The sequence below is a fragment of the Opisthocomus hoazin genome, chromosome 8 (genome assembly GCF_030867145.1).
Source record: "Opisthocomus hoazin isolate bOpiHoa1 chromosome 8, bOpiHoa1.hap1, whole genome shotgun sequence".
Classification (NCBI taxonomy): Eukaryota; Metazoa; Chordata; class Aves; order Opisthocomiformes; family Opisthocomidae; genus Opisthocomus; species Opisthocomus hoazin.
The window spans coordinates 3988170-4002915 of record NC_134421.1 but is presented as its reverse complement, the minus strand read 5'-3'; the positions used below and the strand labels follow the sequence as shown (position 1 = coordinate 4002915).

Below are 14746 nucleotides of genomic sequence, written 5' to 3'. Positions count from 1 at the left end.
CTTCCCGGAAAATACAGCCTTGGCAGAATTATCTGGGTCCTCTGAACTGATCCCTGGATTAACAGCTCAAGTAGGAGGTCGTAGAGGAAATACTCTGCATTTACACCTACAAAATGGGATGGGGCCAGACTCTGTTCAGTGGTGCCCAGTGACAGGACAAGGGGCAATGGGCACAAACTGAAGCAGAGGAAGCTCCAGCTGAACCCAAGGAAGAACTTCTTCCCTCTGAGGGTGATGGAGCCCTGGCCCAGGCTGCCCAGGGAGGCTGTGGAGTCTCCTTCTCTGGAGATATTCAAGCCCCGCCTGGACAAGGTCCTATGCAGCCTGCTCTGGGTGACCCTGCTTGGGCAGGGGTTTGGACTGGGTGACTCACAGAGGTCCCTTCCAACCCCGACCATTCTGTGTGATTCTGTGAAAATGAATGACCAGAGAGTTCAATGGTATTGCGGCTTTAATATGCACTCAGGCTTATAAAAACAGATTTAACTTGAGGAGGATTGTGTAATGCCTTTGTGTAGCACACAAATGGGATGTTTTTTTTTTGATGAAGGAATGCTGTGGCATCTGTGAAAATGTTTCTTTGGAGGAGATGAGCAAACCAGTTGGGAGAAGCCTCAGTTAGATGTACTAGTGGGAAGCTCTTCCGTTACAAGTGCCTGTTGGGGCAGCTGTTACTGGAATAGATTAAAGTTGTTCATCGAAGTTATAAACACAGCTTATTTATTCAAATCTTTGTCTAAAAACACCGAATTATGAGACAAAAATGACGAACTGTTGGGTAACTTTAGAAAGTCCTGAAAATGCCATGCAGGACAGCATTGAAGGTGTAACAGCTTGGATAACAGTATTGTACTAAAGAAAGCCTCTTGGGTTTAGTTCAACACCAGTTAAAGAACTGGTGGCTTTTCCCCCTGAGTTTCACAGGCTCTGCAACGGCTCAAGATATGAACAAAGCTGTCTCTCATAATAGGGAAGCTGTTTGAAGTACCGAGAATTTAATCTTGTTACTAATTTTGACAAGTATTTCTACGATGTCTGTCAATGCGTTCAACACCTTTGTAGTAATGTGGTTGTGGAGGGTTTGATTTACCCTGTGGCAGCAGTGGGGGGAACAGAGGTTGCGAGGGGGAGTGTTTAATGTCTGCCTCACATTTTTCCCTTCCCCAGTACATTTGTATGTCTTTTCATTTTGTTCACACTTGCTTTTTTTTATCTCTGTTTGTTATGTTGTGTAGTCTTGTACAAATGGCTAGAAGCAGATCTCCATGGCAAGAGCTCAGATACTGCAGACAAAACCTCAGGTAAAGAGGGGTTAAGGACAAAACAATCACCAGGCCCTCTCTCACTCTATTTTCTGTCTTCCAGCTCCCCTTGAATCAAATTAAGATTCAGAGTTTATAAACAAAACCAAAAATCCTCATCTTTTTCATCCTTTTATGTAATTTAAATCAAGATCTGATAAATTTTAATCTTTTTCTTGAAGCTCTCTTGGCAGGTGTGCTTCCCCTCTCCATCAAAATGCCGCTAGCGTTGTCAGGTATATTGGTGGATATACGATATGGTAGATCTTTGTGTGCCTGATAAAGACTGCACAAGATCTTGTGTGAGGCTACATTAGAGGATACTGATCCAGAAATCTGACTGGACTTAGTTATGTGGAGTTGTGGACAAAGGGTACTGGAAGGCCCAGCTCCACCAGTTTCTGCTGCAGAGACCCAAAGGTTCCTGACACCTCAGGGAAGCGTGTTTTGCAGGCTAGATTTAAATAGCATTATTAATGAGGTTCGTTCAGACCACCATCCCCCCACTCAAAAAAAAAGCACCCAATTACGTAGATGTACGGCTAGGCTATACAACCCATTACAGCTTCCTGCTCGAGTATGATCCATCAATTCCTTTACATATTGACAAGCAAGAGGTAGGTTAGACCCTGCCCCCCTCCCCAGCCCCTCAAAAAAGCCACCATCGTCTTACAGATAACCCAGATTTTAAAATTTTGGGACCAAACCCGTTTTGTCTGCCTTGTTCCAGTCTTCCCTTTCATCTAATTTCCCTGCTGTGCTGTAAGATGATGAGAATACGCGGTCAGAAATAATGCCTTGGAGGTCATGTCCTTGAACTCGGGCTAGCCTGCCACTGCCACCTTGGCGTCCCGGTGAGGCGCAGAAGCAAAGCAACAGAGCAGGGCTGCTGAGCTACTTAAACTGACCAGTTCCTGAACCTGACAATGAAGAGCTTAGTTGCTCCCCAGCCAAGCCCCGTTACTCCTGTTCCCATGTTGTTTCCTCACTCGCACGTGGTGCAGGACTTGCCTCTCGTGCAGGGACGTCCAGTGACCCAAGAAGCTTAACAAAGTTCAGTCTGCAGGGAAGAACATAGCTGGATGTGCACTTTTAATTAGAAATAGCCATGAAAGAGGCTGTCGCCGTGAGGTGCAGTACTGTGCATAGTTGTGCTCCCAGTACGTTCCTCCAAAGGAATAAAAGATATTTTTATTGCTGTGGTCACAAGCATTCCTGTCTACGTTCCATAGTGTGGAAGGAGCGACAGATAGCTCGCATTCCCTGGACCAGAGGGTGTGGGTGGAAGATGCCTCTGCCTATTGGGTACATGTTTTTGTATGCCTCTATAGCTGTGATAATTAACTGAAACAGATCTGCTTAAAACTTAAGAGCACTAAGTTTTTAAATATGATCACTCGTATGAAAGCCATCATGACTGATGACCTCACAGCCGTAGCTGCATTTCCCTAGTAATTGCGTCCTTTATCCAAAACATAGATCATGCTTATTTTCTAATTTTGAGAAATCTTTTCACTTTGAAATGAAATTAGCATGGTTTTTCTTGATCTAGCATCTGTCACTTCACCATTTGCTTTTAATTTGAAACTAAGCATCCCTTTAAAAATGACTGCCTTAAAGGGAGGGCACAAGTTTTTTAAAAGTACTGTTACACAGGATGTAGTATCCAATTGAAATGGAACTTGTCTAACACATTTTACACAATTTTGAAAAATACTTGAATGATTTTTTTTTTAGATATCATGAAAGCGAAAGAATTCCATTCAGAACCAAATTTTTAATTTGCCTCAGAGGCAGCTTGCACTGAGATGTGCTGTTGCATGAATGGGTACCACGCGTCAAATACGATGTTTCTGTCTGTATTCATAGTACTGTTGTCTGGCCATTAATATTTTAGAATATGGATTCAATTCACACTTGATTCTTGCTTCATTTTTAATGTGCCTTGCTAATCGTGTTTGGGAAGTTAGCAAGCGAACACTTAAAAGCACAAAGTAGATCTAATGAAAATTTACTGTTTGCGTGGAAGAACAGCTTAATAAATTTTATTTGCCACGTGTGACTCAGCAGTTCAGAACTACCAAGGCTGAGAGCTGATAATATCAGGCACCCTTCAGCCCAGATCCCTTCTCTCACATGCCAAGAAGGTTTTGCTTGCTGTGGTTCTCTTCCAGCTGCTTGTCAGCGTGGAGCTGTCACGCTCCGTGTCTCCCGTCTCGTTTCGGTGAGAGTCAGAGTCTTTCCTGCTAGTTTGGCCGAACGATGACATTTCACCCTGACATGCGGGCTGCTTTCTGTCGTATGCTTGTACTGTTTCTTCCCAAAATTACGTATCTCCTCAAAAAGCTTCCTCTGCCTGGTTTCCCAGGAGGCAGCTTGGTGTGGAGGGTGTGATATCGGGTCCTTTCGAGCTAATGACCGATTGATTCACTCCAGTGTGATTTCTTGGCTCTTCTCTCTTGTCTTGTGATCACTGATTGAGAAAACTGTATTTTCTCTGTGTGTGTTTTACCTTTAATTTATATTTTTTTTAAAACCACCGGAGTAGTAAAATGCAAACCCTGCAGAGACTCTGCAAAGGTAAGTTATTGGTGCCATTTACTTCTCTGGATAAAGTAAATCCGTTTTGCCACCCGGCTAGGACAGTGTTACTGCTGGTTTTGGGAAGATGGATTTCTTAAAGCAATGCTTGTGCTTCATAAACAAAACTTTTTAGGCGAGTCTGTCATCTGAACAACCGCAGGAGTATTTGCAACAGCATAAAAATTACTGGTTAGTTCCAAAACCTGATTGAAACCCTGAGTTTTTCATGATTACGGTGGTTTATTGGCAAACACGCCTTGTTCTTCTCCACTGGTTCCAGACGCTGCCAAGTATCTCATATTGCCTGTCAAGATGGGGGGTGGTTTATAGAGAAAATGAGATGAAGGATATTTAATAGCAAGAACAGCAAAAAATCAAGGCCTTCCCCCTCTGATGTCCTCAGCGATACAGCTTTAGCTTGGAAAGAAGCACAACTTGATCTGGTGGGGCTGGTTGGTAACTGAGCCACCGAACTAGGAGAGAAGGGAGTTTTCCCATGGAGAAGCCTTCCAGGAGCTCTCTGGGCAGTCTGTGCTTCCAGAGCCTGCCAGTGCTGCTCTGATGTCAGAGGACAGGTTAAAGGCGAGGCAGCACCTGGCTCTGCCCCACCGCAAGCTTAGGCTGTGCTAGGAGGACAGTCAGGTAAAGCTGTCCCGTATGTAACGCTCCGCTTCAGGACGCACGTGGAAGTTATTTAGGTGAAAGCCAGGTGGTTCGCTGTCCCACTCAAACGTCCCTCGAGATGCCACGTGTCTTTGGCGTGCTGCAGGCGGGGCTTTCCCGAGCACGAAAAAGGAAACCTGTAAAGAAATTTGGGCTCCAGCAATGACTTTCTGTTAGCGGTGGAGAACTTGCAGTCGTCTAGATGGTCTTTGAACTTCTAGTAGAAGCAACCAAACAAATTTAGCGTCAAATATCTGCCTTTCTGCTAATTCACAGTTGCAAGGTAAACTGTGTCAGATGTGAGAAAGATTGAAGGCCTAATTAGGAAATAACCCCATGCATATTTATTTGATTATGCAAGCATGTTAATTACTGTTTGATATTAAGAATCAAAAATGTTGCCAAGTATGTTTAAGTGCATACCTGGCGAGAGAATTTTCCCTGGCTTTGCTGGTTGGGATCTTTGTTTTGTGCAACTTGAGGAATTGATGGGTGACATTGTATCTTTAATACCTCTGCAAAGAACTTCTGGACCCAAATAAGAGGTTATTCTGCTGCCACGTTCTGTAGTAGACTAATGGTCTCTGGTTTTGTGTGCTTCAGTCCAAGCTTTGTAACCGAGCGTGGAGAGCATCTCCCTGGAGCTTGTGCTCTGGACTGCCGCAGCAGCTACTGGCAAGTCTGGTGCAGTTTGGCAGATATGACAAGCTAATCGGCTAAATCCCAACGTGTCTTTTAATTTGATCCAGTTGAGCTGATACCTGCGCTTTTCTTTATTTCTATGATGCATGCGCTTTTGCTGGATTTCTGGTTTGCCTTCAGCAATTGTAGAAGTGGGCTGGATTCCCCTGGCAGAGCTCCTCACGTCTTACTGCTTCCATTTATTCTTGCCCCAGGAAATACGGCTGCAGCACTGCGTCATCTCGGACCTTCTCTCCTCTCAAGTACAAAATGTCCTTGTAGAAGCCTATTTTTTTTTCTCCCCCTTAGTTATCCACCAAAATCAAGTGAGGCAGAGATAGCGCTTGAAAAGAATAATGCTGCAGTGTGTCTAAATCCTGTGTTAAAAATGAGCCATTTGATAAAAATACCTGTATCCTTAAAATCTCGGAGCTGTCTTGGGTAGGAAAAGACTTTGACACCCTTTCTCTGATGGCCTTTGGAAGCTGGGTAGCTCTCCTGCAGTGGGCTCCCCCGCTCACGGGGCGCAGCGGCTCTTGCAGCGGGCCGAGGTGCAGTCCCAGCGCAGCAGACCAACACCTCTCGAGGAATCTCCGCCTGGCTACGCGCGTCCTCACGGAGGGGAGATCCGGTGTAAGCCTCCGCTTCCCATCCCTGCCCAAGCGGCCGGCTGGCGTTGGTGTGAGCAATGCCTGTCCTTGGCCTCCTCTTCCTCCACCTGCCCCTGGTGTGCACTGCAGCCCCAGAGAGACAGTGCGGGTTCTGCCCTCTGCCTGGAAGATGTTTTAGGGATTTCATAGAATCACAGAATAGTAGGGGTTGGAAGGCACCTCTGTGGCTCATCTAGTCCAACCCTCCTGCCGAAGCAGGGTCACCTACAGCAGGCTGCACAGGACCTTGTCCAGGCGGGTCTGGAATATCTCCAGAGAAGGAGACTCCACAACCTCCCTGGGCAGCCTGTTCCAGTGCTCCGTCACCCTCAGAGGGAAGAAGTTCTTCCTCCTGTTCAGACGGAACTTCCTGTGCCTCAGTTTGTGCCCATTGCCCCTTGTCCTGTCACTGGGCACCACTGAAAAGAGCTTGGCCCCATCCTCCTGACACCCACCCTGCAGATATTTGTAGGCATTTATAAGGTCCCCTCTCAGCCTTCTCTTCTTCAGGCTGAACAAGCCCAGTTCCCTCAGCCTCCCCTCGTAGGGGAGATGCTCCAGTCCCCTCACCATCCTCGTAGCCCTCCGCTGGACTCTGTCCAGTAGCTCCTCATCTTTCTTGAACTGGGGAGCCCAGAACTGGACACAGTACTCCAGATGAGGCCTCACCAGGGCAGTGTAGAGGGGGAGGAGAACCTCCCTCGCCCTGCTGGCCACACTCTTCTTGATGCACCCCAGGATTCCATTGGCTTTCTTGGCATGGCAAATGGTTTTCAATATGCTGTTCAATATCTTTGTCGGCGACATGGACAGTGGGACTGAGCACACCCTCAGCAAGCTTGCCGACGACACCAAGCTGTGTGGTGCGGTTGACACGCTGGAGGGAAGGGATGCCATTCAGAGGGACCTTCACAGGCTGGAGAGGTGGGCCTGCGTGAACCACATGAAGTTCAACAAGGCCAAGTGCAAGGTCCTGCACGTGGGTCGGGGCAATCCCAAACACAAGGACAGGCTGGGTGGAGAGTGGCTCAAGAGCAGCCCTGAGGAGCAGGATTTAGGGGTACTGGTGGGTGAGAAGCCGGAAAGCCAACCGTGTCCTGGGCTGCATGAAGAGAAGTGTGGCCAGCAGGGTGAGGGAGGCGATTCTGCCCCTTTACTCTGCTCTTGTGAGACCTCACCTGGAGTCCTGCGTCCGGCTCTGGAGCCCCCAACATCAGAAGGACATGGATGTGTTGGAGCGGGTCCAGACGAGGGCCATGAAGATGATCAAAGGGCTGGAGCACCTCTGCTACAAGGACAGGCTGAGGGAGTTGGGGCTGTTCAGCCTGGAGAAGAGAAGGCTCCGGGGTGACCTTAGAGCAGCCTTCCAGTACCTGAAGGGGCCTACAGGAAGGATGGAGAGGGGCTTTTCACAAGGGGGTGTAGTGATAGGACAAGGGAGAATGCCTCTAAACTAGAAGAGGGCAGATTTAGATTAGATATTGGGAAGAAATTCTTCCCCATGAGGGTGGTGAGGCACTGGCCCAGGTTGCCCAGAGAAGCTGTGGCTGCCCCCTCCCTGGCAGGGTTCAAGGCCAGGCTGGATGGAGCTCTGAGCAACCTGGTCTGGTGGGAGATGTCCCTGCTCATGGCAGGGGGGTTGGAACCAGATGATCTTTAAGGTCTCTTCCAACCCAAACCATTCTATGATTCAACCCTCCTAAAGCTTTGCCTGGGTAACTTCTACCTTGTGAGTTGCAACTGTGTTGTTCACTGTTATCTTGCGTTCCCCTCGATTATCTGCAGATCCTAAGCTCTGCCGGGCAAAGGCTGAGCAGCTCTGCCTCTGAGTATCAGTTAGTATAGAAATGTCCTTGGATGAATTCACTCTGAGCCAAAGGATTGTGTAGACTGTGCTTCGCAAGGAGCAAAGGGCACGTGCCAAGTGGCTGTGGCATCAGAAACCTTCAGGTAACTCTTGACCTATGAGTTTTGCAACATCGCTCGAAGGCTGCTGGCTGCCTGTAGGCTGAATTGTCAAATGTAACTCAGCAAGCACAAATTACACTCCTGCAGTCCGTGTTGCCTTCAGAGAGGGGTCAGGGATGTTAGTGACTCATAATTTAACTTTTCTGCAGGAGCACTGGATTGCCTTTAGAGCTTGCCAAGCAATTGAATATTTTTTCATCCCAAATAACCTCTCATTAAAAACATGAATGAAATATTGGTTCTGTCTTTAAGTATAAAGAGAAATAATAACTTTTTTTTTAAAGAAAAGAGAATTATATTTTTAAAAGTATCTAGGTAACACTAGGAAGACCCAAAGGGAGCCTTTGAGTACAAAATAAGGTTTGGTGAAAAACGTTTGACATGGTGAACTTAAGGCTTTCACCCCATTCACCTCTCGCAGGTGAGGAAAGAACTGAACAGGAAAGACCTACCTGTAGTCTTTAAAGCAAGAAGCCTGACAGGTTGACCGCGAGCCAGCAGTGTGCCCTGGCTGCCAAGAAGGCCAAGGGGATCCTGGGGTGCATCAAGAAGAGTGTGGCCAGCAGGGCGAGGGAGGTTCTCCTCCCCCTCTGCTCTGCCCTGGTGAGGCCTCATCTGCAGTGCTGTGTCCAGTGCTGGGCTCCCCAGTTCAAGAAAGATGAGGAGCTACTGGAGAGAGGCCAGCGGAGGGCTACGAGGATGAGGAGGGGACTGGAACATCTCCCCTACAAGGAGAGGCTGAGGGAGCTGGGCTTGTTCAGCCTGAAGAAGAGAAGGCTGAGAGGGGACCTTAGAAATGCCTATAAATATCTGCAGGGTGGGTGTCAGGAGGATGGGGCTGGACTCTTTTCAGTGGTGCCCAGCGACAGGACAAGGGGCAATGGGCACAAACTGAAGCAGAGGAAGCTCCATCTGAACAGGAGGAAGAACTTCTTCCCTCTGAGGGTGACGGAGCCCTGGCCCAGGCTGCCCAGGGAGGCTGTGGAGTCTCCTTCTCTGGAGATATTCCAGACCCACCTGGACAAGGTCCTGTGCAGCCTGCTCTGGGTGACCCTGCTTCGGCAGGGGGTTGGGCTGGGTGACCCACAGAGGTCCCTGCCAACCCCGACCATTCTGTCATTCTGTGATGTCTGAGATAAGTGTGGTAGATGGTAATATAATTAATAGATTTTAAGAACTTCTTATTTTGACTGCTGTGTTCTGTACTGTAGACTGTCCAGCGGTGGAAACTCCATTACCAATATCGCTGTGAAAGACACTATTTGTATGCTGATAACTGGATGCATTTCTGCTTGAAACTGTAATTTCAGTTTTCCTCTTTGCACTTGCTGGATTCTTTGTGTGGAAAAAGCCTGTCCTTGAAATTTGACTCAGGAAAAAAAATCTTCAATCTCTACACAGGGTTTGTGATACAAAAAAGATCTGTAATGAACCCTTGAGTAACTTGTAGTAGTTGGGACGTGCTCATACTTTTTATTGACTGTAAGACAGTTTCTAACAAACTTGCGGGAAAGTGCTCATTCTGTGTCTAAGTCATCTCTAGATATTGAAGCTGTAGGGGAAGGTGGAGAATTCAGTTGGTTGCAGGGTCTCCTTCTATAAAACTCCAGCAGTAATTCTGCCGTGCAGTGAATGCTAAACTGGAAGCTGTGTTGCACCTGTAGTAAGATTTTGTGGGAAGGAGTCTTGAATGTCTCCTCCTCTGGAGATATTCAAGACCCGCCTGGACAAGGTCCTGTGCAGCCTGCTCTGGGTGACCCTGCTTCGGCAGGAGGGTTGGACTGGGTGACCCACAGAGGTCCCTTCCAACCCCTACTATTCTGTGATTCTGTGAGGGTAAGATCAGACTGAAAGTGCATCTTTTCTGTTTCTCTTTTATAAGCAGTGCATCTGTTAGGAGTGAAAATGCCCTTCAGATTTCACAAAAACAACCCAGAGTGAAAGCAAGCTGCCCAGGCCAGCTCGCTCTCAACCCTCACTGCTGTGACAAGTCATTGTTTCTTCATCTGTTGCAGGAGAGAATTTCGACCAGAGTCCTTTAAGAAGAACCTTCAAGTCCAAAGTTTTGGCCCATTATCCTCAGAACATCGAGTGGAACCCCTTCGACCAGGATGCCGTCAACATGGTAGGCAGAGAAACTCCCTTTTCAAGCTGTTTTCTGACCCCTTCAGCTCTCGCATCGTTCCTGGGTTGTTCACAGCCATCCCTTGTGATGCGATGAACAGACACCGCTGCTGGGACTAAGAGCACCCACTAGGTATGCTGGTTGGAAAGCTGTAGGGGAAGAGGTAGTGTGAAAACACACAACACTTTCGGGCACAACCAAAGTAAAATGCTGCGTTTCCCTCATTCGTTCTAGTGAAGTCTGCTGCGTGATGGAACAAGTCTAACCGCCAGCTCAGTGACTGGGTCAGAAGGGGTGTAGTCACCCAGCACACACATCCGTGGCTGGGAAGGGGCAAACCAAGGAGTTCTGAAGATAGTAATATGTGTGAAATTTTTCAGTATAAGAAAACTTCATGCTGCATATAGCAAGGGAGAGGGGAATCTTTATGGAGAAGCTGGAACTTACCTAAACCACGGCTTTTGTTGGGTGGTCACTTCTAATGACACCTCTGCATCAATGTGTTTTCTGTACATCTCTCTCCACTAAATTTGACGTGAGTTTGTCTGCGTGGCTAAATCCCATGAACAGGGGAGAGGGAAGAGAGTTACTGGCATTTTATCTGCGGGTAGTGACAACTGAAAGATGGATGATCCAGTGAAATTTTTCCCAAAGAGCTGATATTCAAAGGATCTTCCCAAAATCACCAAAGCACTTGTTAAGAACAAGTCCTGCCAAAGGCAACAGCTTACTGGTATTTGAGGTAAGCTTCCCAGTACAGAAAATGCTATGCATTTTATAATTTAAAAGTAACTGGTTGTAATAATAACATTAAACAATATTAACATTAAACAATATTACCGATTCCACCTGTATTGGGTCTAACTCAAAATTGGAAAATGAGTGAACCCCTTCCCCTCAATCTATCTGAGATGTGCTTTGCATTTGAGGAGGGCAGGGCTACATACTAGCTACTTCAAAACAGAACCAACCTTACTGTATGGTGCGGGTATGAAGTCAAGAGAACCTCCTGGCCCTGACCCAGGAGATGGTGAGACGGGGGAGCACATAAAACTCACAATAAAATGGCTTCTGCAAATGCAAAAATGCATTTGCAACTTCTACGCAGTCATGAAGATGTAGAAATCTGAAGTTCATCTCAATTTCTGCTGAGTTTTATTTTTTAACATGGTGCCAAATATTTGACATAAAAACCCAGGAGCTGGAAGTAGCAGTGACACAGAGAGCTGATACTCTGGCCCTGCACATAGATCGAAAGGCAGAGATGAGCCTGCTACCAGTGTCAGTCACTTTGCTCGATGGCAGCCGGGGGTTTCTGTCCTCTGCTTCCAAATATGCTCTGATGGGAGAAGGTGCTGTGTTTGGGCGGGTCTCCACATCACTTTGCGTACGCAGAAGGCATGAAGGACTCGCAGCAATGCTTCATCAGCACAGTTAAGATGGTAATAACTACCAAGGCTACTTATGCCTTTGAATTGGGGGTGTTCAGAGAATTGATGTGGGATGTGCACTGGGAATGTGACAGCAAGAGGTAATAGCTGGCATTGCTGCGGTATTTGTCTCTCACATTACAGTTGAAAATGTCTGGTATTCATGAGGTGTGATCATATTATTGGACAAAAATGGAATACCAAAGCCAGCAAGAGACCTATTAAAATAAAATAATTGAAATGAGCTGCATTCAGCTGAAATCAAATAGATGAAGAACACATCTTTCATTTGCAATGTGTCTTAGAGAAAAGAAAAAAGCGTTTACTAACAGTAGCAGTATTTAATGGTCTTTTAAATCATCTTTGGGAAAACTTCTTTATTGTTTTGATCTGAAACATCATTTAAAGTAATATCCACCTCCGCAGAATCCCTTGAGGCAATTATTGGCCTTTCTGATCTTGCCTTGCTGTATTAGTTCTGCCTATGTGTTTGCTTTATGTGAGCTTCCAGAAGCAATTTTCCTCAGAGAAAAATGCATAAATCCTTGAAGGTTAACTTGTGAGAACTCTGGCTTTGCTGGATGCCTGAGGAATTTCAATTGCCTTCTGAAACCATCCTGTCGCTTTAAATATAACCCCCCGAAGTCCCAAGAAATTACTCTGCCTATGAGTCATGTTTTCTCTCCCTTTCAAAGCACAGAGAGTTTTCTTTAATAGGGAAGCATTTCTTCCTGCCCCCCCTGCTTTTTGTGATTGTCCCTGCCTAATGTCACATACTGTCTTCTCTGGCCATTCCACAAGAAATGTGTTGTACCAAACTGAAGCTCTCAGGAGAGAGGAAAGTGAAATCTTTTTTGGAAATAAACTTCCTATTTTAGCCCTCTGGTTCATCCCGGTAGATAAATCTTTGCCTATATTTCTAAAGTCCAAGGAAGCATTGTCCGTTTAACGCGTCATGTACTGAAATAAAGAAATTAAAGGTTCCCTGGTGTAATTTGAAGGAGCAGGCTTGAATACAAACAAAAGCAGCTTTCTCTCCACCCCCTCGCCCGCGGCGCAGTTCGGGTGTGGAGCTTGCTGCCATGGCACCTTGTGAACGTGAAAAATACACAGGGGCTTAAAAAGTGACCTAGAGGATCTCACTGAGAAGAGGTGAACTGGTGCTAATGGGCAGTGGTCTGGAGGGGACCTTTGGTTCGGAAATATCTGCAGCTGGTGATGGCTGGGAGGAGAGAGGGAGGGATTGCAGCCTGTGTGTGCACACTGCCTCTGGGTATCTCCTGCTCATCACTGCTGGAGATGTGGTGTGGACTAGTTCATACCTTTTTGCCTGTCCTTGTGCCAGCTTCCTTTTCTTTTTACAAGCCACGTTGATTATAAGCCTTATTGCAAGTACGATTGAATTCCACATTTTTCTGCTGATAGATATGTTCAAGTATAAATATAAAGTGCTCTGAAAACCAAAATCCTGTCCTTTGATCAGTAACCCTGAATAGTTTTCTGTGTTTATACACAGATGCAGTAAAGGTGGCTGGCTGTCTTCTCGCTGTTACAGCCAGCTTCACCAGCAGGCAAAGCTTTCACCCGCCCAGCACCTCCCAGGCTGGCCCAACGCTGTCCTGCGGCACGTGTGACAAACACAGACGAGATGGGAAGTGATTGATGTCCAGGGCGCGAAGATGAAAGTTTTCATGCATTAACTGCAAATTCGAAGCTTTCTGTATTACTGGAAAATGAGCACAGAATCACAGAATAGTAGGGGTTGGAAGGGACCTCTGTGGGTCACCCAGTCCAACCCCCCTGCCGAAGCAGGAGCACCTACAGCAGGCTACACAGGACCTTGTCCAGGCAGGTCTTGAATATCTCCAGAGAAGGAGACTCCACAGCCTCCCTGGGCAGCCTGGGCCAGCGCTCCGTCACCCTCAGAGGGAAGAAGTTCTTCCTCATGTTCAGCTGGAACTTCCTCTGCTTCAGTTTGTGCCCATTGCCCCTTGTCCTGTCGCTGGGCACCACTGGAAAGAGCTTGGCCCCATCCTCCTGACACCCACCCTGCAGATATTTATAAGCATTTCTAAGGTCCCCTCTCAGCCTTCTCTTCTTCAGGCTGAACAAGCCCAGTTCCCTCAACCTCTCCTCGTAGCAGAGATGTTCCAGTCCCCTCACCATCCTCGTAGCCCTCCACTGGACTCTCTCCAGTAGCTCCTCATCTTTCTTGAACTGGGGAGCCCAGAACTGGACACAGTACTCTAGATGAGGCCTCACCAGGGCAGTGTAGAGAGGAAGGAGAACCTCCCTCATCCTGCTGGCCACACTCTTCTTGATGCACCCCAGGATCCCATTGGCTTTCTTGGCAGCCAGGGCACACTGCCCTTCCTTTTGATCTTGGCTTCTGAAGTGACTCGTGGTGGTTCTTTCCTGCCTTGGTGCTTTCCCAGCTTCTTTCTTTCTCTGCCTTTTCTTGCGTCTGCTTGCAGGGCTCACGACAGCGCCAGGCTGTGTGCCGGGGTTTGCAGCCAGGGTCTGGAAACGCCGGTGTCCTGCGTATGCCGGGCTGTAGCTGAGACGCAGTCGAGGTGTCCCTGTGTGTGCGTGTACTCAGTATGTAACGGGCGAGGGAAGAAGAATCAAGACTTGGAGGAAATGTATTTAACGCAGCCTTCTGAAACTGTCTCGGCTGCTCTGAATTTCCCTGAAGCTTCTTTGTTCTTGAGTGTACTAGTATGTATGATTTGCATATAGGTATCTTTCTGTAAAGTGAAGAAAATACAATCTTTGATAGTGTTGAGACAAAAACCTCTGATTTCAGGCTGATCAGATTTGAGAAGGCTATAGCTGCTGTCGAATGCACACATTCTACAAATAAATTTTTATTAAGCAAACTTGCCAAAAAATGAGGTCGAGATACTGGTTGTGCAGAATAAATTTAAATGAAGTGTGAAACAAGGATTCTTTACTACTTTTTTGTTGGAGAAGCCTTAACCGTGGCACTACTGTTAATGCCTCAATAAAAACTATAAACCTTTTGAATGAAAATGTGCCTGCGATTCAAAAATGATTCAAGCTGCAATTTCATGGTTTATGTCAGCAAAGCCCATCAATTGAGTTAAGTTCTTCTACCAAATCCAGGCTACTTACTGCCCTGTACGTTACCTTTAGAGCAATACGTGAGAGCTGTCCTAGATAACGTAGGGTCTCGCTAGCGTGGTGTGAAGTGAGTCTGGATCACCTGCCTCAATCCCAGCTGGGCTGGCAGCAGCTTTATCAGGTTGTCGAATGGTCAGTGCCAGGTGCACTGGTGAAGTTTGGGATAGGATGTGCCTTCAAATGTATAATTATTTCTCTTGA

The 14746-nt window shown here is 46.9% G+C and overlaps 1 protein-coding gene across 3 annotated transcripts in view; it reads left to right on the top strand.

The window, feature by feature from the left end:
* The window catches only part of DENND5B (DENN domain containing 5B), a 129237-nt gene that overhangs the window by 50611 nt on the left and 63880 nt on the right, over nucleotides 1-14746 (top strand). For 2 of the 3 annotated variants that reach the window (XM_075427878.1, XM_075427880.1), the window contains exons 2-3: nucleotides 1236-1301; nucleotides 9862-9971. In XM_075427878.1, the coding sequence (XP_075283993.1) occupies nucleotides 1236-1301; nucleotides 9862-9971 (176 nt within the window). The remainder of the gene's footprint in view (nucleotides 1-1235; nucleotides 1302-9861; nucleotides 9972-14746) is intronic. The other variant, XM_075427879.1, reaches the window with a different exon arrangement.